The sequence below is a fragment of the Lynx rufus genome, unplaced genomic scaffold (assembly GCF_022079265.1).
Source record: "Lynx rufus isolate CCGP_SWC_20201006 ecotype Redwood Valley unplaced genomic scaffold, mLynRuf1.p SCAF_10, whole genome shotgun sequence".
In the NCBI taxonomy this organism is placed as follows: domain Eukaryota; kingdom Metazoa; phylum Chordata; class Mammalia; order Carnivora; family Felidae; genus Lynx; species Lynx rufus.
In genome coordinates this window covers 56,184,119-56,207,206 of record NW_025814824.1, presented here as the reverse complement: position 1 = coordinate 56,207,206, position 23,088 = coordinate 56,184,119, and the positions used below count along the sequence as shown (strand labels likewise).

Sequence of the window (23,088 nt, the reverse complement as noted above, 5' to 3'; positions counted from 1 at the left end):
GCTCCAGGCTCTGAGCCGTCAGCACAGAGCCCGATGCGGGGCTCGAACTCACGGACCGCGAGATCGTGACCTGAGCCGAAGTCGGCCACTTAACCGACTGAGCCACCCAGGCGCCCCTGTCTGAACTCTTTTCATGTCAGATAGATACAGCTTATTTCTTCTAGGGAACACTGGGCATTAAAAAACCAGAGCCTTTTAGGGGCACCTGGGTGGCTCAATTGGTTGAGCATCCATCTTTGGCTCAGGTCATGATCTCATAGTTCATGAGTTTGAGCCCAGCATTGGGCTTCGTGCTTACAGCTCAGAGCCTGGAGTCGGCTTCGAATTCTTTGTCTCCCTCTCTCTCTGCCCCTCCCTGCTTGAGCTCTGTCTCTCTCTCCCTTAAAAAAGAATAAACATTACAAAAATTAAAAAAACAGGGGTGCCTGGGTGGCTCAGTCGGTTGAGCGTCTGACTTCGGCTCAGGTCATGATCTCACGGTTCGTGGGTTCAAGACTTACGTTGGGCTCTGTGCTGACAGCTCAGAGCCTGGAGCCTGCTTTGGATTCTGTGTCTCCCTCTCTGCTCCTCCTCCACTCATGCTCTGTCTCTCTCTCAAAAATAAACATTAAAAAAAATTTTAAAGACAAACAGAGCATTTTAGGAGAAGAGCAGTCATTCCTTTTTGCCCCTTGAACTTGAAAACTAGTTTTTGACCACGTGACCCATCTAGAGTCCCTAGTCAATTTAAAAAAAATTTTTAAATGTTTTATTTATTTTTGATAGAGAGACAGAGACAGAGAATGAGCAGGGCAGGGGCAGAGAGGGAGGGAGACACAGAACCTGAAACAGGCTCCAGGCTCTGACAGCTCAGAGCCCGACGCAGGGCTCAAACTCATGAACTGCGAGATCACGACCTGAGCCAAAGTCAGGCGCGCAACCGACAGCCACCCAGGCACTGTCAGTCCCTAGTCAATTTTTAAAAAGACATTTTCTGTTCCCCTTGATTAACTTTGTATGATTAAGTTATTAATATCCCCCAACAACTAGAGATTTTGACACAGGCCCTTGTTAAAAAATAATGCATTAAAATTTTGTTTTTCTTGTTAAAAAAAAATTGAGCATATGCAGAAGGGAGAATAGAACAGTGAATCCCCCATATGCCCATCATCCACTTTTAGTTGTCAGGATTTTGCTACACTTAACCTCAAAATGGTACATTTTTGTTTTATTCTATTTTATTTTATTTATTTATTTTGAGAGAGCACAAGCAGCAGAGGGGCAGAGAGAGGGAGAGAGAGAATCCCAAGCAAGCTCAGTGCTGTCAGCTCAGAGCCTGATGCAGGGCTCAAACCCATGAACTGTGAGATCATGACCTGAGCAGAAACCAAGAGTCAGCTGCTCAATTGACTGAGCCACCCAGGTGCCCCAAAATGGTACATTTAAAAAAATTTGCTCTGGGGCGCCTGGGTGGCGCAGTCGGTTAAGCGTTTGACTTCAGCCAGGTCACGATCTCGCGGTCCGGGAGTTCGAGCCCCGCGTCAAGCTCTGGGCTGATGGCTCAGAGCCTGGAGCCTGTTTCCGATTCTGTGTCTCCCTCTCTCTCTGTCCCTCCCCCGTTCATGCTCTGTCTCTCTCTGTCCCAAAAATAAATAAACGTTGAAAAAAAAACTTTTTTTAAATTTGCTCTGTGTTGGTTAAAAAACAAAGCATGCTTTAAAAGCTTGGAGTTATCTTTTATGCACAATATTAGAAATTTTATTTGCTCCTTTTTATTAATTTTAGATCCTGACAAAAAATAATTTTCCAGCCAGTTGGAGGGCTCAGAAAATTGAAATTGATATGAAACAGTTATATAGTGAAATATCCTGTGTAAAATCAATTATAAAAGGGTTTTTAGGAGCTATTAATTAAATTCTAAAGTGTAAAGGAAGGGAATAATTTGTCTTGCCGAGACATTCTAAAGTATATAGACCAAAGGCATTGATCCTGTAAACTGCTTTCAAGAATTTTATTTTCTTGTTACTTAGGTTAAGAGGAATTTCTATACAGGTAAATGGTCAGTTCTTAGAGATATGCATATATACCCCCATTAGGCTCAGCAAGTAAAATGATGAATTTTGTATCCCTAGCTCAAGGAGTATTTCATCAAATATTCTAGCTGTTAAGGTTGGTAAGTTCACTGAAGCCAGAGCCAGAAAAGAAATGTGTCTGAATAGAAGGGTGATAGTGGTGGGCAGCACCAGTCATAAAATTGTCCTGGGAAGAAAAAAATAGAGGATTGTGTTCTAACAAACACACATCAGGTGACAAAAAGAGGAAGAGCAAGACAAAGGGAGGTACAGAATATACCTGGGAAGAACAGAGGAAAAGTACATTGAAACCTACCACCTAATTCAAGGTATTTAGTAAACCCAGGTATGATTAAAAAAAAAAAAAATCATTAGAAGTTTTTGGAAGACCACATCTGGAAGTCAGACACACAGTCTTAAAGCCAAAGCAGTTCTTAAGGTTTGGGGGTTGGTTCATTGTTTTCGGCAGGATAAAGGATGGGGTGGAGTAGGGATAGAGATAGAAATAATCAGGAGGATTTAGTTATTAAAAGAACTTTCTGTACACATAGTATGTATAAAATTACATGTATTTTTAACATTTATTTATTTGGCGAGGTGGGGGGAGGACCAGAGAGAGGGAGACAGAGGATCTGAAGCAGGCTCCACGCTGTGAGTACAGACCAATGCGGGCTCCAAGTCACAAATGATATCATGACCTGAACTGAAACCAAGAGTTGGCTGCTTAACCCACTAAGCCACCCAGGCACCCCGTGAATGTTACATATTAGAGTGACAGGGCGCCTGGGGGGCTCAGTAGGTTAAACGTCCTACTTGGGTTCAGGTCATGTTCTTGCCGTCTGTGAGTTTGATCCCCACGTCAGGCTCTGTGCTGACAGCTCAGAGCCTGGAGCCTACTTCAGATTCTGTGCCTCCCTCTCTCTCTGCCCCTCTCCCGCTCACGCTTTGTCTCTCTCTCAAAAATAAACACAAAAAAATTAAAAAAAATAAAGTGTTGACACTGAGGAGGTTTTTTATATGTAATATATATGTATAAGGTGTGTATATATATATTAGGCATAATGTATATACAAAATAACAAAATGTGCTCATACTTTGACCTCTTAAGTAGTCACCCTATTACTAAAACTTAAAGCCCACTTACAAATATATATCAGACAGAACACCTCAGAGAAAGAGAATCCTTGGACTGAGATGGAGAAAATCAGAGTTTGTGTTCGAAAACGCCCTTTGGGCATGAGGGAGGTACGTCGTGGAGAAATTAATATTATTACTGTAGAAGACGAAGAAACTCTACTTGTTCATGAGAAGAAAGAAGCAGTTGACCTCACACAATATATTCTGCAGGTATGATGCTTTCCTTTTGTGTTTGGAACTAATGTTATCAAGTGTGTCAGTTTGTTGCTTTTCTTTGAATAGCAACACACGAATTCTAAAATCCTGTTTTAGTTTTGGGTATTGGCATTCTTTTTTTTTTTTTTTTTTTAAATTTTTTAAGTTTATTTATTTATTTTGAGAAAGAGAGAGGGGAAGGGGCAGAGAGAGGAAGAGAGAGAGAATCCCAAGCAGGCTCCGCATTTTCCACGCAGAGCCTGATGCGGGGTTCAAACTCACAAACCGCGAGACCATGACCTGAGCCCAAGTCGAGAGTCAGACGCTTAACTGACTGAGCCATACAGGCACCCCACATTCATTCTTGATGTAAATCATTAATACCCTGGGCCTTCATTAAATATATAGATAGTGCAGTGGGGGAAACAATAACATAATTTCTGCACTCTAGGGCAATAGAGTTGCATCATACATTCGCTTAACACATTTTACGTGAATGTAATTATACCTATTCAGCAAAAAGTGGGGCCCAAGGGGATAAAAAGAATGTAATGAATTGGTGGTAGATAGGACAGGTCACTGAGGTGTGCCCTAGGGTGACTCTGAGATGATTGCATAGTTAGTCTCAAGTCTTGCCTGTGTCTCACAGTGTGAACTTATTCTGCTGAGTGTGTCTGGAGTTTAATGATGGAGGATATGTTTTTGAGCAACAAGGTTCCAGATTGCCACTCAGCTGCTTATTTCAATTCTCAACTGTCTTTGGGCTTAGATTTAATTTGGTGGAAACTGGACTCTTGAGCAGGCCACTTGGTGAAGGTTAGATTATAGTGTGAGTAAATGTAATCCAGGGATATGATTTTTACATGTAATTTACAAGGATTTACATAAAACACTGGTAATTTAGACACAAAAAATATTCACTCCCTGCCAGAAAGATCACAAAGAGTCCAAGGACAAAGGCTTGGTATTGAAGGCAACTTACTTAAAGTAGATAGATACCCTTGTAGTAATTCTCCAGTCTCCTATGGAAGCAGCAAGCCCATAGATGGGAGACACCATAATTTGGTACTCTTAAAATGATGAAGCAATTGTAAATAAAACAGAGGATAATCTACTGGATGTTAAGATTTGAGAATTTGGGTCTCTCTTTCTCTGAATCTGCCTCCCTAAACATGCACGTTATATTCATTCTTCTTTCTCTCTCTCTTTCTCTTGCCTCAAAACCCAGTGACTGGTAGAGAGAAAAAAGTGGTGAGTAATCTGTTGTGCTAGCATTTCACTTTAGTCAGCTGAGATTTTACCCTCCTGGAATAAATACGTTAATGCTGAAGTCAAATTAACACTTTCCCCCTCTTTTACACATGCATTGTTCATCTTTTTCTTTGGCTATCAAAATTGAGTTTCACAGCAACGTTCAAAGTAATCCACTGACTCTTTGTCTGGGCACTAAATTAGTAGGTCACTGTATAACCAACCCAATCACTTTAACAGCCTTATTGACTGCTGATCAATGCACAATCTATTAGGTCTAGATGGGAGATATTTATTTTGAAGACGGTCTAAATGCCAATTAGTTATAAGGTTATCTAGTTCCATACCTACTTGTAACTGTAGTAATAGCCCTGTCCAGTCACCATCTACCCAAGACATCGTTAATGATGCTTTTGTCACGGTAATTCCCTCAAAGAAGCATCAGCTTATCTTTTGTATTTTTCCATTATCCCCAAACACAATAACCTTCCTTCTTTGTCATTACCATTAGTCAATACTTATTGAATACCCATAGTTTTCATAGCACTTACTCTGCAGTTTGAACTTTGGACCTTTGCTCTCATAGGTCACAATCCTTACCTATCAATGCTATAATACAAGTGTTGGGAGGGCTTTTACCCCCTTTTCTTTTCTTCAGTGGAAAGAAGTAAAGGGAGGTTCGTAGCAAACATGGCAAATAAATATTGATCCTAGACTCTTTGGGTTTTATTTTTAAGCTTACTTAGGAATTCAGACAATAGGTTTATGTATCCATTTAATTAAATGTCCTATCCTTTCAAATCTTCTTTTGTTACTTAGTATATATGATCATATACATGTAGTGTGCTGTCTTACCATTAAATTTTATATCAACATAATGTGTGAAAGGACAAGGAAACAAATGTGTATATGTTTCATTCCAATTTCTTAAATAAAGAAACGTATATAGAAAAAAGATGGTACTGAAATATATCAAAAAGTCAATAGTGGCTCTCTCTGTGTAGTAAGATGTATAGGCAATTTGATTTTCTTCTCTGTTGTTTTCCATGTTTTTAAAATTTTCTATAATCAGCATGTTACTTTTATATAAAAAATAAAAACTTTTGAGTAAGATAGAGTCACCTATTTCAAAATCAAAACATACAAAAAGGTATGCAGTGAAGTATCCTGCTAATCCCATTTCCTCCTTGAAGGCAACCACTATTACCTGTTCTATCTTTCCAGAGAAATTCTATAAATATACATGTTACTTTTATAATCTGAAAAAAATTTATTTAAAAAATAAATTATGGAACTCCGATCATACCAAGGCTAAAGTGAGTATTAATCCAACCTAATTGATAAAGTGTGATCAAATGAAAGTATCTGTGATGCAAAGGATATTATGGATTATATATATATATTTATATATTGTGCTAGCATTTATTATATTTATAAAATAGCATTATTATAATTAACATATATAACATATGTAACATGTTAATTAGAATAACCTTGCATGTTCATATATCTTTCATTAAGGATACTTACAGAAGTACTGGAAAAATCAATACCTAAATCCTCTTGGAAGGAAAGATACTAATCCCTTTAATCAATAAGTGTTTTCTAAGGTGTTTACTCAGGAGCTGAAGTTATTCACAAGCACTCATAGAAGGAGATGAAGAATAGCCATATATTCAATGAAGTAAAAGAAAATTTTTTAAAACTCCCACGTTGACTTGTTTTCACTTTCTTCTGATTTTCCTGAGAAACACCAAAAAATATATTTTAGAAATATATTTTACTTTTTATTATCGCCATTTTCAAGTTTATTAAAAAATATAAAGAACCCCTATGTACCTATCACCCAGATTCAACAGTTAGAAACATTTTATTCTTAAAAACATCACATATTTTGGGGCACCTGGGTGGCTCAGTCGGTTAAACGTCTGACCGGCTCAGGTCATGATCTCGCAGTTCGTGGGTTTCAGCCCTGCGTCAGCCTCTGTGCTGACAGCTCAGAGCCTGGAGCCTGCCTTCGGATTCTGCGTGTCCCTCTCTCTCTGTCCCTCCCATGCTCACTTGCTCTTTCTCTCTCTCTTTCTCTCAAAAATAAATAAAACCAAAAAAAAATTTTTTTTAATCACATTTTATGCCACTAAAAGTTCACAGACTTCTTTATCATGCTGCACAGATTCCTTATTTTCTCACCTCCTAACTTTTGGAGATAGCTTCTAACTGATAAATTCATCTTACTGGCCCCAATTTCTGCTCAGGTGCCCTAACAAATTTCTATTCTAATGTAATGGCACACGAAACAGAATCAAATGTGGGTAGAGTGACCTATAATAAATTGCCCCAATTTACTTTGCTGGGTTTTCCCATGCAATTTTTCCTTAACTGGATATTTAGAGCAGGCCCAAGAGGTAGCAGAAGATAGGGCCTCATGTCCCCCTTGTTGTGTATGGACTGCCATTATTACACTACAGTCAAGCTTGAAATTAGTACTTTTACTCAGAGATAGCTGGGCTACCAACATAATAAGCCTCTAAATTTTGCAAGTGATTATGGCTGCTGAATTAAATGCTTTCCAGACCCCTTTTAATAGGGTTATCTATCCTTTTCCAAATTACCATGGTTTTTCATTTGGGAATCATCTTGGACTACTTTTTCTTCCCACCAATCCAGGCCATTAGTTGCCAAATTTTCATGCGTCCATCTCCTCTTTATTTTCATTGTCATCATCTAATTTAGACCCTTCTTACCTCACCACTAGATTAACAGTGTCCCTGTTCTTAGTCCATTCACAGTGTGCAGTAAGATTAGTCTTGCAGTAAAATGGCTCGGATCATCCCTTCCCTTTGCAAAGTTTTTTGTCTTCCCACTATTTGCTAAATTATATATGAACATTCTGACCTTAAGGCTAGTGTCCCAATACTCATACACTGTAGTCCTAACTCATTATTCTAGCCGCCTATTTCACCTTTCTACCTACAAAATCCTGTATTTCAACATTGAATCTTCCCTGTTCCCTAAAATGTTCCTTGTGTTTTCCTGCTTTGACTATTTGCTCATGTTTTCTTTGTGCCTGGACTCTCTTCCCTGCCTCCATCTATACCTCTCAAATTCCTCTTCTTCCCCCATGGCCCTTTATCTGTACAGTATTTTTCATAATCTCTTTTCTAATTAGAAGGAATATGTTTTTGTTTTGAATTCTACATGTACTTTATCTCTCACATTTTTTCTAGCTTAGAGTCATGTGTATACTGTCTGGATTCACACCTTTAGGTGGTCGAGTGGGGTAATGGTAGGGTAATGTCAATATCTTTGGGCCCTTTGAAGTGCCTACTACAGGTACACATGTTACCAGCTGAGCAATACATGTTTATGGAATTAAAAGCTCAGCTGTGTAACCTATGAAAAGGAAACCTTCCTCTAGAATTTCCCTAAATTTCAAATATGCTGGCCCTAGCTAGGCTGTGAGGATAATCCCCATAGAATTGAGTTCTCCTGGACCTAAGGAGGATTGGCTTACTCTTGTACTCATCAGTTTACTTCACTTAAGAGAGAACAAAAGTTATGTGCCTTAGTTTTTACACTATAAGAATAGGTCTACAGAGATCTCAAGTAAAAGAAGGCCCTGTCATTTGACAGTTATTGATTGCTCATTTATCTCTAAATTTGTCATAGTCAGTAGTTAAAAACATATTCGCACCTTTCTTATGTGTTAACTAGAATAGTGGTGAAGAAAATCCAGGAAATGTCTCTATAAAAATCACATTTCTTTTTCAGCATGTTTTTTATTTTGATGAAGTCTTTGGTGAAGCATGCACCAACCGGGATGTATACATGAAGACTACTCACCCACTCATTCAGCATATTTTCAATGGGTATGATAGTAATTATTTGCTTCTCTTGCTTCATATTTTCTCTTCTCCATAATCATATTTCTTTATAAACATCACTTACATTTTTCAGTTTTTTAATTAAACATGAATTTGTGTCTTAATCTGGTGAATTTAGACTCTGTTAAAGAGTGCCTTATCTCTATAGGAGTTACCAAGCATTTAGAAATTTTCAGGAAAAATGTTAGCAATATACTTTCATCAAAGTCTTCAGAATAAAAAGGTTTAAGTGGTTATAGTTTGAACTTTTGATAACAGGAATTATGTATTCTGGATATATAGTTCAGTTACCTTTTTCATTGGAGTGGGATAGGTAAGTGACTGTCATCTGTTCTTTATAGATGTATTTTTTTTAATTTTGAAATAATCACACTTTAAATAAACATATAAATGGGATAGAAAAGGCATTAGGGAGCCCTGTTGTATATTCAAAATATAGGCATGTATTGATAGAAAATGCCAAATGGTCTGCTGTAATCACTGATACCAGAGTATTTTGACTTTTTAATTTTGTTTATTTATTTAAAAAATTTTTTTTAACATTTATTTATTTTCAAGAGACAGAGTGCGAGTGGGGGAAGGGCAGAGAGAGGGGGAGGCACAGAACCTGAAGCAGGCTCCAGGCTCTGAGCTGTCAGCACAGAGCCCCATGCAGGGCTCGAACCCACCAACTGTGAGATCATGACCTGAGCTGAAGTTGGACGCCTGACTGAGCCACCGAGGCACCCCTATTTATTTATTTTTTAAATGAGTTGACTTTTTTTTTTTTTTGAGAGGGAGAAAGTGCACACAAGCTGGGGAGGGGCAGAGAGAGTGGGAGAGAGATAACTTTAAGTAGGCTCCACACTGCCAGCATGGAGCCCAATGTGGGACTTCAACTCATAAACAGTGAGATCATGACCTGAACTAAAATCAAGAGTCAAACACTTAACTGACTGAGCCACCCAGGTGCCCCAGAGTATTTTGACTTTTTTTTTTTTTTAAACAATTATTCATTTTTGAGAGACAGAGCTCAAGCAGGGGAGGGGCAGAGAGAGAGGGAGACACAGGATATAAAGCGGGCTACAGGCTCCAAGCTGTCAGCACAGAGCCTGGTGCGGGGCTCGAACCCACGAACGGTGAGATCATGACCTGAGCCGAAGTTGGATGCTTAACCAGCTGAGCCACCCAGGTGCCCCTTGACTTTTTTAAAAATAATTTTTATAACTTTAAAAATATTGAGGTATAATTCACATACAGTTAGATGTACAGATCTTAAGAAGTATTCAAGTTTCATGAGTTTTAGTAGTTGTATATATCCAAGTAACCAATACCTTGAACAAGATACAGAACATTTCCGTTACCCCAGAAAGTTCTCTTGTGTCCCCTTGTGTCCTCCACCTCTACCCTCAGGTCTTATATAACCACTGACCTGCTTTCTGTCACTATATATTTGTTTTCGCCTGTTCTAGAATGTCACAGAAGTAGAATCATTCCCATATGTGTTCTTTTATGCTTGGCTTCTTTGGCTTAGCATAATGTTTTTTGATATTAGTACATGTATCTGTAGTTTTTATTACTAATATTCCTTTCTATGAATATACCATAATTTATCCATTCTCCTGTTGATGGATATTTGGGTTGTTTCCAGTTTTGGACTATTATGAATAAAGCTGTATGAACATTCTTGTACAAGTCTTTGATTCTTGGACATGTTTTCATTCATCTTGGGTGAAACCTAGACATGGAATTTCTGGGTCTTAGGATATGTGTGTGTTTATAAGAAAGTGTCAGGGGCGCCTGGGTGGAGCAGTCGGTTAAGCATCCGACTTCATCCAGGTCACGATCTCGCGGTCCGGGAGTTCGAGCCCTGCGTCAGGCTCTGGGCTGATGGCTCAGAGCCTGGAGCCTGTTTCCGATTCTGTGTCTCCCTCTCTCTCTGCCCCTCCCCCGTTCATGCTCTGTCTCTCTCTGTCCCAAAAATAAATAAACGTTGAAAAAGAAAAAAAAGTGTCAAACAGTTTTTCTCACACCATTTTGTATTCCCAACAGCAATGTGTGTGAATTGCATTTCTACATCCTCACCATATTTGGTATTGTCAGTCTTATTTTAGCCAATCTAATAGGTATGTAACTTTATCTCATTGTGCTTTGAATTTGAATTTCAAAATGCCTAATGATACTGAGAATCTTTTCATGTGCTTATTGCCATTCAGATACCTTCATTTGCCCCTTTTTTGTTTGTCTGTTTTCTTTTTATTGTTGTTTAATAGCAGTCATTAAAATTTTTTTAATTCTAAGTAGGCTGAAAAAGTGAAATGCCTTTCAGGTTTGATTTCTTATATATCAAATTTAGGGAGTACTTTTTAAGAGAGCAAGTTTGTAAAGTTAGAATTTGAATGTTAGGACAGTACCAGTTAAAAAACAAGAGAGCTACAAGTTAAGTGCATCCATTATGCAAAGTGTAATAAGAGATTTTTCATGCCCATATTGTTGTTTTTCAAAAAGATCATCACTAAAATGTTCAGAAGATAAGGTAGATATTATTCTTTACTCTCATTCTGCTAAATCTTTTTTTTTTTTATTTTAGAGAGAGAGAGCATGAGCAGGGGGGAGGGGGGGGGGAGAGAGAGGGAGACAGAGAGAGAATGAGAATCTTAAGCAGGTTCCACACTTAGTGTGGACCCCAGCACAGGGCTTGATCCTGGGATCATGACTTCAACAGAAATCAAGAGTCAGCCACTCAATCCACTGAGCCACCCAGGTGCCCCTCATTCTACTAAATCCTCTGCAATGTGTTTACATTTTCCTCCATTAATCCTTTCCTATCTGTGCCTCTGCTAGTGTATTCAAATGCCCATACTACTGGGAGCCTGGATTCAAAAGACAAGGAGTACCTGGTCTCTGCTCAAACAGCTTAAATCTGATTAGCTACCATCTCTTTATTCTCACACTTATATGGTTCCTTTGCTGTTGTCCTATTACTTGTTCTTGGGTTTCTTTCTGGCTTCAGGCCTCTTTCTTCATGTTCTTCTCTCTGCCCACCTCCAGTGTTCCCTTACTTCTGTGTATTCACAGACTTTTTTCTTACTGCAAGTAGCTACTTTTATCATTAATCTCCATGCAATTTCCTGTTCAAGAGTCTGCAATAGCTGCTTATTACTTAACATTGTTCATTTTCTACTCTGTACTACATAGTTGAGCCTCCAATACTCAGGTAATCTTGGCCTCTAGCTCCTCCAAAAACATGCGGTGATTGGCAGGATAGTTTCCCAGCTCTCCTCTGCACCTTTTATTCTGCAGTTCTTCACACTCATACCCATGCACATACCCACCCTACATGCAAGAATAGTGATTCTTACTTAGAACCACATGGTGTCAGAGCTAGAAGGGATCTTAGAAATCAAGTAACTAATTAATTTATTAATGAAAGTGAAAACTGAGGCTCTTAGAAAAACCCTTCTGTGAGTCCTTCCTCAAATATCTTGCTTATTCACATCTAAACTTCATTAATATTTATATGAGTAGTCATTACCACCCTGTTAATCATATGGTCTTCTGTTATTTTTGTATTTATTTTAATTCTCTATTACTTCTTTCATCAAGCTTTTTCGGATTAAGACAAAATCATCTCTTAGATTCTGTAGGACATCTAGCATGGAATTCTTATTTGCTTCCAGACTTGTCTTATCATATAACCAGTTCCATGAAAAATTCCTATTAAAAAACTCATGTGCTGCTTTAAGAATGTTTTTTCCTCTTCCTGTGTTTTTATCATGTAAAGCCCTCCTCTCCCTAAAGGATTGTATGCTCATAGCTGAATTTTGTCAGCTATAAACAGGATTCTGTTTCTACCTGACTTTGGTCATGAAAAATCTGTATGTAGATTAACATTTCTCTTAGTGTATATGTTATACGAATGATTTTTTTCCCCTAGAGGGAATGCCACTTGCTTCGCATATGGACAGACAGGTGCTGGGAAGACCTACACCATGATAGGAACTCATCAGAACCCAGGACTCTATGCTCTGGCTGCCAAAGAGATCTTCAGGCAACTAGAAGTGTCCCAGCCAAAAAGGCACCTCTTTGTGTGGATCAGCTTCTATGAAATCTACTGTGGACAGCTTTATGACCTCTTAAATAGAAGAAAAAGGTACTGGTTATGAATGGGAAACCACAAATCTGTTCATCATTGTTTTAAGCGAGGGTCCACAGAATTGATGATCATGGGATTTAATACAAGGTCTTATTATATTAGTGCCCTTTTCTGAGATGAGTCTCCTGAATTAGATGAATATTTTTTAAATCAGTTCAGCTAGAAAAGAATGCAAATTAGCCTTCCATTAGTATTTTTTAAGTGATCTATATCCGTATGTTTATCAAAAGACTATCCCTTTTACTTTGATCTGCAAAAGGGTGATGATTTCAGGAAATCAGGATATCAACATGTACTTAAATACCTTTCTATTCTTTTGCCTATTATTACATTGGAAGAACTATAAATAATGTTTCTTGCTTTCTCTTATTTTTTTTCCTCAATAATCTTAGGGTAAACTTAATGATAATTTTCTGAGATCAGTTAAAAAAAAATACATCTCGGGGAGCCTGGGTGACTCAGTCGGTTAAGTGTCCGACTTTGGCTCAGATCATGATCTCACGATCCGTGAGTTCGAGCCCCGCGTCGGGCTCTGTGCTGACCACTCAGAGCCTGGAGCCTGTTTCAGACTCTGTGTCTCCCTCTCTCTCTGACCCTCCCCCATTCATGCTCTGTCTCTCTCTGTCTCAAAAATAAATAAACGTTAAAAAAAAAAATTTTTTTTTTTAGATACATCTCTCTTCTTCACATTAGACTTCTAACTCTTCTAAGTCTTAAACTGTTGCCCTTGAAACATAATACAGTAACTTAGAAATGGATTTAAATCCTATTGTATTTTTCTGGCCTAAAGTTTTGTTTAGGTTGAAAGAGCTGACTTTAACTGAGCAGGAAACAAAGTTGTGAAGGTACCGACTGACTGGGAGGATAAGGAGGAGAGATGGAATAGGGGAGGTGGAAAGATAAAAGAGTGTCATAACCGAATTAACCAGAACTGTGACATGTTGGGAGCAGTCACAAGTGGAGAGAAGGGAATTGGGGCAGAGCATGGTGGTAGGCTGGGGAAACTAAATCAGTGACAGAAACTAGCCCCCAGCAAAGGTATCCAAGCCCCTACAGAGCTGTCCAAAAGGATGTGCAAATTCCAGGCAAACACTGGAATGGGGGTTGGGCTAGAAGAGCATCTGAGTTCAGTAGAGTGTGATAGGGCAGGCCCCCATGCCAAAGGTGCTGATGTTTGAAGGGTTGGGGTCCAGAGCCAAGATGGCCAAGAATGAACTCTTGAGATGTCTTTGGTGCAAAAAGGTGGTTTTATTAAAGCACGAGGACAGGACCCGTGGCAGAAAGAGCTGCACTGGGGTTGGGAAGAGTGACTGATTATATAAGATTTTCTGTCCTGTGGAGGGGAGAATGAGGTTAGGGCTCTAGGAAATTGAGTCCATAGGATTCTGGAGATTGCCTTTTTACTTGTAAATTATTAAGACAGTTGCAAACTGATGCAAACTCTTGTCCTGCATGATGATCTCTATCAGTTAACCATTTGTTTTTCCCTTTCCTTTGTTCTTGGGCAGCCAAGAGTGCCTAAGGAATGTTTTACAAATCCCACCTGGGGGATGGGGGTGGGGGTGTTAGCTTGTACTATGCTCTCAGCTTGCCTTTGTTACCTATAAGAGTATTGAGTAGTGAAACTGGAGAAGCCATCAACTGGGCTTAGGCAGACCACCATCTGTGGACTATTCCAAGAAAAGGGGACCTTTAGGTATGCCACAATTCAGAGGATGTACAGGTGTTCAGGGTTTAGTCCTGACACAGCAACTGCCAAATAAAGGAGGGTTCTGCTCTAGGTTTGGTTTGGAGAAGAGTTGCTTTTCTTTATTACCCTCTGTTGGTTTTTGAAGCCTCAAGTTAGTTCAATCACAGCTTCTCTTCCAAGGCCCCAACACTATTACTTAGGAGACCTTTCCAGTCAGAATGTAGCTGGATACTGGCAAGAGCATCTGGCTCTGGAGGTCTCAAACAGACCAGGTTCAACCACTAGCCACCAACAAAATCCAAAGGCAAAGAAACAAGTAGTGGTGAAACAAGAAAGGAATTTAGTTCAGTGGGGCTACCACCAGGAAGACAACGGACTAACATTTCAAAGATTGCCTCCAAGGTGCCGAAAATACTTCTAGGTTTATATAAGGAGAAAGTGGGACGAAGGTCAATGGGTTTGTGCAGGTGGGCAGTGAAGTCAAGTTGATCATTGTCTTAGGGCCAATCACGGATAGAGTCTTGCTGGCTTGGGACAGTCCTTTATCGCTTGAGGGGGTAGTTTGTGTTCCCTTCTGGGGCAGGGTCTTTCCCCAGAGTTAAGAGTATGATACGCTGGAATGAACTTAATCATTTAGAAAGTTTGAGGTCAAAATGCAGGAAGTTGAAGTCCTCTTTGTTTAAAGAACAGTCGGCAAGGGGATAAAAGCTGTTGTGCTGTGTGTGTGTGTCTGTCTGTCTGTGTCTGGTTTGTTGGTTTCTTTGGGTGAAGGGACAGTCAGGATATCTAGTTATTTGTGAGTGCGGTTCTTTAATGAATGACTCAGATATATTGCCCTGTATATTTGCATTCTTTTCAGTTTATTTATTTTGAGAGGTGGGGGAGGGACAGAGAGAGAGGGAGAGAGAGAATCCCAAGCAAGCTCTGCACTGTCAGCACAGAGCCCAACTCGGGGCTCAAACTCACGAATGGTGAGATCATGGCCTGAGTTGAAATCAAGAGTCAGAAGCCAAACCAACTGACTGAGCCCCCCAGCAACCCCCCCCCCCACAAATTAACTCTTAAAGTAGAGGATAAATTGTTTTTATAGCCTTGCATAAAAAGTGATAGAAATACATTTCTGGCTTATAGAATTTAAAAAGCTAGAAGTACATTTTGGGCTGTCCATTAGGAACTGTTCTGGGGTGAGCTCAGGGCATAGGGCCTGTATGTTTAGGAATGACCTGAGGGCTCTGAAAGCTTGATCCCTCTTTTATTCCAGAAGCCTGACCGTTCTAATAGAATTAGTTTCTGATAGGTCATGGGGATTGGTGAAGCTGTTTTTCTCCAGTTGTTCTGTAAAAATTTGGAAATTTGGGGTGAAACAAACTAAGAAAACATTTTTGAGAAAATCATTTCCTTTTTTGGGTATAAAGTGGAATTCCATTCTTAACCTTAATCAGTATCTTATTAAGGGAGAAAAATAATCTTTGAGTCTTTGATAGATTCAATATATGCCCCTTGATATATCTGGTTTAATGATGATGATAGACCATAGCCTTATACATAGGCCTGAGAAATTCAGTTATAGCACCAGCTCTTCCTTCCTCCCTTGGAAGATATATGAAGACTCCTTATGTTGGAAATAGAGTAGAACCCAGTTTCTGTACATCTCTCTGCTCTACCTTCTATGATGTTAGCTTTCAAAATTGGCCCTCTAGCAGATACGGAATGGCTGCCACTGCTCCCAGGGCCACATACTTTCACTTCCAGAAAGAGCACCAGCACCTCATCCCCAGGCACCTAACGACCAGAGACAAGAACTATTTTGATTGGACCAGCAGAGATCCCATATCCACTCCTGAACCAATCACTAAAGCCAGGAATATACCATCTGTTGATTGGCATATGTCTGCATTATATGTTCATTCTTTTAATTGTAGCCAAAGATGTTGATTTGTTTACAATAGTCAAGGACCATCTCTGAAGCCCAGGGCTGTGATCAGGAGGTGTGCGAGGGGGGCGGGGAGGATACACATCAATCTCACTCAAATAACAGAACTGCTACCTAATAGGGAAATGGTGGAAGGTTTCTGGGGAGGTAAGAACAAAGTCCATTATAGCAGGTCTGCTGTACCAACCATGTTCTTGTGTCTGCAGGCTCTTTGCAAGAGAAGATAGCAACCACGTGGTACAGATAGTGGGACTGCAAGAGCTTCAGGTGGACAGTGTGGAGCTCCTCTTAGAGGTAACTCTTCCTTACTACCCCATGATAGTAACCTAAGTACAGGGAAAGAATTCATTTTGCTATCTAGCAAGAATAATGGAATTTAGCCAGAGGGCCATGACAAGCATGCTACCTAACATTTGTAAAATGTGAGTCCTCTAAGAGGATAGCTCCTTTCTGTACAGGGTTGTTGTCTAAGTGCCACAGAGTGTGTGGGAGAACCTTGTGCATGAGAGGCTACTCTTGTGCTAGTTTGACAGACTGCTAATGTGTATATCTATGGTAGTGGGAAAAGCTACTGGAGAGAAATATTCTTTTTTTAAGTTTATTTACTTATATTGAGAGAGAGAGAGTCAGCAGGGGAGGGGCAGATAGAGGGAGAGGGAGAGAATCCCAAGCAGGCTCCACACTGTCAGCACAGAAACCTAATGTGCGGCTTGAACTCACAAACCGTGAGACCATGAGCTGGAGTCAAGAGTTGGACACTTAACTGACTGAGCCACCCAGGTGCCCCGAAATATTCTTACTTTTAGGTAAAAATTTTAATGGGTATGGGGCACTTGACTGACTCAGTAGAGCATGTGACTCTTGATCTCTGGGTCATGAGTTTGAGCCCCACATTGGGTGCAGAAATTACTTAAAAAAAATTTTTTTTAATAGTAATTTTCACATGGGTTCAGAATTCAAGAGGTACAATAAAAATATCCCTTCTATTCCCTTTTAAAACTGAGGCAAGTTTTTTTGTATATCCTTCCAAAGACATTTCCAAATCTTTCATGAAAAGTTCTTTTAGGGGCACTGTCTGTCTCTCTCTCAAATAAATTTGAAAAAACTTCTAAAAAGTTATCTTTTAACACTTGCTCATTACTAGATACAAACCTTGCAAAAATATGTAAGAAGATAGAAGAATACAGGCCACTTCCAACTTACTGTATAAAACTCCCTACTCCCCACTGAGATATCCACTGTTCAAACGGTTTAAAATCATTTTTTTTTCCTTTTCTGGGAATTTATTAATTTATGTACAAATATATTTTTGTTGAATTGTCCTTTAATGCAGTGCTCCTCAACCACTTAGATCACTTTATTGTGAAAAATAGCCTATACAGAAATATGCTTAAAGCCTGAATGTGTATAGTGTAGTATAGTATAGAATAAAGAAACAACCACTTTCATAATCAGTTACCCAGATTAAGAAATAGAACATTTCAGCACCCCATAAACCCCTATACAACTTGCCAGTCACAGTCCCCTGTACTCCTGACATTTATGCTAAATCACTTTCTTGTTCTTTGTTATAGTTTTACCACTTATGTATTCATCCATTAACTATATAACTTACTGTGCACCTGTTTTTTAACTTTTATGAATAGAATCACACCATATTATTTGTCTTCTTTTGCTCATCATTATGCTTTTGAGTTCAGTCTATGTTTTTGCACATGGCTGTAGTTTTGTTCTTATTTGCTATATAGTGTTCAATCATATGAATATACCACCTTTTAACCATTCTGTTAATGGACAGCTGGGGTTGTTTCTATTTGGGGGGCTCTTCTGAACATTGTAACTGTGAAATGTCCTTATACCTGTGTTCCGGTACAGTTCTAGTTGTGAGGACGTGCAGATCTTCCACTTCATTAGCTTTCCAAAGCTCTGTATGCTACCACAAGTGGTGTATGAGCAATCCCATTGTTCTTCATCCTTGCCAAGACTTCCTGTTGATTTTCAAATTTTTGCCAGTCTGGAATTGTTTAATTGTATCTCATTGTAGTTTTATTTTGCATTTTGCTGATTGAGAAATAAATTGAATAGCTTTTCATATTTTTAATTTATCTTATGGGTTTCCTCTTTGGGGAATGCCAGTTAGGGTCTTTTCCTCATTTTGGGGTTGTCTCTCTTTTTCTTACTGATGTGTATATACAAATGTGAGTCATTTGTTAGTTTTTTGTGTCATAAACATGTTGTGTCATTCTGTGGCTTGCCTTTCTAGTTTCACCGCAGTGTCTTTAAATGCTTACTTGACTCTGAGGTCAATGAAATCAGAATCTTTTAAATCAGTCAGGCCTAGATGTAGATATTAGTGTTATCCTGAACTGAAATATTGGTCACATACCATAAAATTCACCTTTTTAAAGTGTATGCTTCAGTGTTTTTAAATATAATTTTCTTATTAAAATATAATCCACATAAAATAATCACCCTTTTAAAATATGCAGTTAAGTGATTTTTAAAGTATATTCAGAAAGTTGTGCAGCCATCTCCTCTAATTCCAGAACATTTTCATCACTTCAGAATGAAACCCTGTACCAGTAGCAGTTGCTCCGTATTTCCTTTGCCTCCAGGCCTTGCAGCCACTAATTTCTGTCTCTTTGAATTTGCCTATTTTGGCCATAGCATATATGGAATCCTACAATATGCAACCTTTTGTCTCTGGTTTCTTTCACTTAACAGATTTTCAAAGCTCACCCATGTTGTAGCATATGAAAGTACTTTCATTCATTCTTATGGCTGAATAATATTCTATTATGGATACATTATTCATATATATATATATATGTATATATATATATATATATATATATATATATATATATATATATATTTTAGAGAGGGAAAGAGAGAGCGAGCTTGTGAGTGGGGGAGAGGGGCAATGGGAGAGAGAATCTCAAACAATCTCCATGCTTAGCTCAGACCCCAGCATAGGGCTTGATCCCACGACCCTGGGATCATGACCTGAGCTGAAATCAAGAGTCAGACATTCAATCGACTGAACCACCTAGGTGCCCCATATTATTCATATTTTATTCATCCATTCATTAGTTAATAGACACAGAGGTTGTTTTTACTTTTATAGAAGCACTGTTATGAATAATACTGCTATAAACATTTATAGTACAAGTTTTTGTGTGGACGTATGTCTTCAGTTCTCTTGAGTCTATGCCTAGGAATGGAATTGCTGGGTCATACTTTTTGAGGAACTGCCAAACTGTTCTCCAAAGTGGCTGTACCATTTTACATTCCCAGCAGCAATGTATGAAGGTATATGTCATTTTAAATGCTCTCCACATGATTCTGACATGCAGCCTGCAGCCATTATAATCATCCTTACAGTATTCTTTTAGTAGCAGGCCTGGCTAGAGTCAAAGAAAGAAGGCTAGAAGGACAGGCCAGGTACTTGACCAGACGTTCCTTTAGAACAGCTTCACAATACACCTTTCTAGGGATTTGGGTGTATGAAATGGCAGGGTGGCCCACCACTGATGTCTTTTTCTAACAGTTTCTTTTTCCTAGGACAAATAAGTAAATTTTGCTTAAGGGCTGAGACCTCATATTTGTGTGACTATTATATTCTTAAGTCCTGGGATAAAACATCTGAGGATAGCACATGAGTGTGGCTATTTTAGAGTTACTTAAGAGCCAAGGGCCCCTTTCTAGGAATTGTAAAATCAAGTGCGCAACAAAAGTTTGTGTGATGTGTTGAAGGGGCTTCCCTGAGATTGTGACCATTCTTTTTTTTTTTTTTTTTTTAACTTTTATTTATTATTGAGAGACAGAGACAGAGCATGAGCGGGGGAGGGGCAGAGAGAGGGAGACACAGAATCTGAAGCAGGCTCCAGGCTCTGAGCTGTCAGCACAGAGCCCAGTATGGGGCTGGAACTCACAAACCGCAAGACCCAGACCGAAGTCAGACACTTACCTGACTGAGCCACCCAGGCGCCCCTTTTTTTTTTTTTTCCCAATGTTTGTTTATTTTTGAGAGAGAGCAGGGGAGGGGTAAAGAGAGGGGGACAGAGGATCTGAAGCAGACTCTGCACTGACAGCAGAAAGCCTGAGCGGGGCTTGAACTCATGAACCATGAGATCACGACCTGAGCCAAAGTCAGACACTTAACCAGCTGAGCCACCCAGGTTCCCTGAAATTGTGACCATTCTTTTTTTTTTTTTTTTTTAATGTTTTTTTACTCTTGAAGGAGAGAGATAGAACATGAGTGGGGGAGGGGCAGAGAGAAAGGGAGACACAGAATCTGAACCAGGCTCCAGGCTCTGAGCTGTCAGCACAGAGCCTGATGCGGGGCTCGAGCTCACGATCTGTGACATCATGACCTGAGTGAAGTTGGTTGCCCAACCGACTAAGCCACCCAGGTGCCCCAAGATTGTGACCATTGTTAACCTGTCCAGAGTGCCCTCCATTGTGGAGTCCTAAGAAAATTGTTTCTTATATTCCTGTTTCCTGTGGTTCTCTTGCTCCCACCTCCCCCAGCCATTCCTTCATTTGACAGGAGAGTTACTGCCCATGATGCCTTTATCCCTGAAGATTTAACCAACTGAATGGGAAAGGAAGAGATGTTTAGGAGGAGGTCCCTTTCCCTTAGCTATGGCCATAATTGTGTTAATGGGCAGTCTGGTGTCATATCACTCCCACTACCTTTGGAAGAGTTTATGGTACTGCTCTATCTTAAGATATCTTTCCTAAGAAAAGCCACCTGGGTGGCTCAGTTGGTTGAGCATCTGACTCTTGATTTCGGCTCAGGTCACGATCTTATGGTTTGTGAGTTTGAGCCCTGTATCGGGCTGTGTGCTGACTACAGAGCCTGCTTGGGATTCTCTCTCTCCCTCTCTCTCTGCCCCTCCCCTGTTTTTTTTTTCTCTCTCTCTCTCTCTCTCTCAAAAAATTAACTAAAAAAAAAAAAGCAGAAAGAAGTTTCCTGTTAGTCAGTGTTTTATATCATCACCATCGATACTCTCAGTCTACAAGAAGTCAGCTGAGATCAAGATGGAAAGTTGATATAAATTATGGATGCCCTCATGAACATTTACTGACTCGAAACAACAGCACTTGCTAACTCAGGTGTTGCACTTTCTCAGGTGTTACTGTACATGCTCGCTCAAGTATCACCCATGTGTTTGCTCAAGTGTCACCCTCAGGTGTCATCTTTGAGTGTCACGCTCACAGATCACCCTCAGGTTCACTCAGGCATGGCCACTTGCATGCCTGCACAACTAGCAGCCGTATTTTTCCCACAGGATTGTCCTTCTTCCAGGAACTCTCTCCTTCAAGTGTATTTTATTACCTGGTCTTAACAATGCAGACACCAGGTCTTCCCTGCCTTTACCGAGGACGCACTGACTCCTCACATTTCTCAGTTGTGGAATCAAGATTTCTTCTGTCAGGGAATTGATGGGTATTTTTTCAGTTGTAGAGATTTACAGATTTTTTTTAACGTTTATTTATTTTTGAGACAGAGAGAGACTGAGCATGAATGGGGGAGGGTCAGAGAGAGGGAGACACAGAATCTGAAACAGGCTCCAGGCTCTGAGCTGTCAGCACAGAGCCCGACGCGGGGCTTGAACTCACGGACCGAGAGATCATGACCTGACCCGAAGTTGGCCGCTTAACCGACTGAGCCACCCAGGCGCCCCAGATTTACAGATTTTTAAGTCATTTCGATAGCCACTTTATGTACTTATGGGCATCCATTCTCAAACTTCTCATAAACCTGTTTCATATTTTATCATTGCCCTAATCGCAATTGGTAACGGAGGCCCACATGGCAAAAGCTTCCCCCTAGATGAGCCTCGGTTGTATGCCAGTGGTAGAGACTTACTATGCACACAGTGCCTATGCTACTGACATGCTCCTAGCCCTCCTTCAGTATATGCACAGAAACCTTAGTGATTAAAGCCTTATAACCATACAGAGGTGGGTCCTGGTGCCATGTATCCTTCAGCATGTCCTTTCCCTTTCTGAGCCTGAAACATGTGGATGATAGTAGATGATTGGGTTGGATGATACAGGAGGAAATGAGATAACATATAGAAAATGGTTGGTGTGACACTAGTTCAATTCGCCACATCTGTTCTTATTAATAGTCTTTATTAATAATGTCCCTGAATGTTACCCAGGCAACAGAATTGAGCCGTTGTCTTTAGTTTCTTTGGTGGCAGTTCCCCATTTCACTACTCACATAACATGTTTTGTCTAAAGGACCTAGATTTAGAAATTTGCCCAATAGACTTTAGTTACAGAAGGAAGAATTCAAGAAGGAGGAAGTGGTAAAGGAAAAGGAAGCCTACTGATTTTTCAGTTGATTGCACTATTTTTGCTTGGCTCCTAGACTTGCATTTTCCCCCAAATATTTTGTTTTTCCCTTTTCTTCTTCTTTTTTCTTTTTGGTTCACTTGTACTGGGGAGCCCGTGGAGTCTCATGTTGATCTGCAAAGCTCTATTTCCCCAGGAAACTCTGTTTTACATTTCTGAAAAGAAATAAAGTTTTGGAAGTTTACACAAAAATGTTTGTTCTTGGGGCACCTGACTGGCTCAGTCAGTGGAGCATGCAACTCTTGATCTCAGGGCTGTGCGTTCGAGACCCACATCAGGCTCTCTGCTACCAGCATGAAGCCCACTTCTCTGTCCCCATCTCTCTGCACCTCCCTCACTCCTGTTCTCTCTCAAAAATAAATAAACATTGGGACACATAGATGGCTCAGTCGGTTAAGTGTCTGATTCTTCGTTTCAGCTCAGGTCATGATCTTACGGTT

At 39.8% G+C, this 23,088-nt stretch overlaps 1 protein-coding gene across 1 annotated transcript in view; it reads left to right on the top strand.

Annotated features, from left to right (window-relative positions):
- Positions 1-23,088, top strand: part of KIF24 (kinesin family member 24) — a 49,608-nt gene that overhangs the window by 3,349 nt on the left and 23,171 nt on the right. The window contains exons 2-5 of the mRNA XM_047065606.1: positions 3,209-3,398; positions 8,406-8,503; positions 12,435-12,650; positions 16,483-16,570. Of these exons, the coding sequence (XP_046921562.1) occupies positions 3,209-3,398; positions 8,406-8,503; positions 12,435-12,650; positions 16,483-16,570 (592 nt within the window). The remainder of the gene's footprint in view (positions 1-3,208; positions 3,399-8,405; positions 8,504-12,434; positions 12,651-16,482; positions 16,571-23,088) is intronic.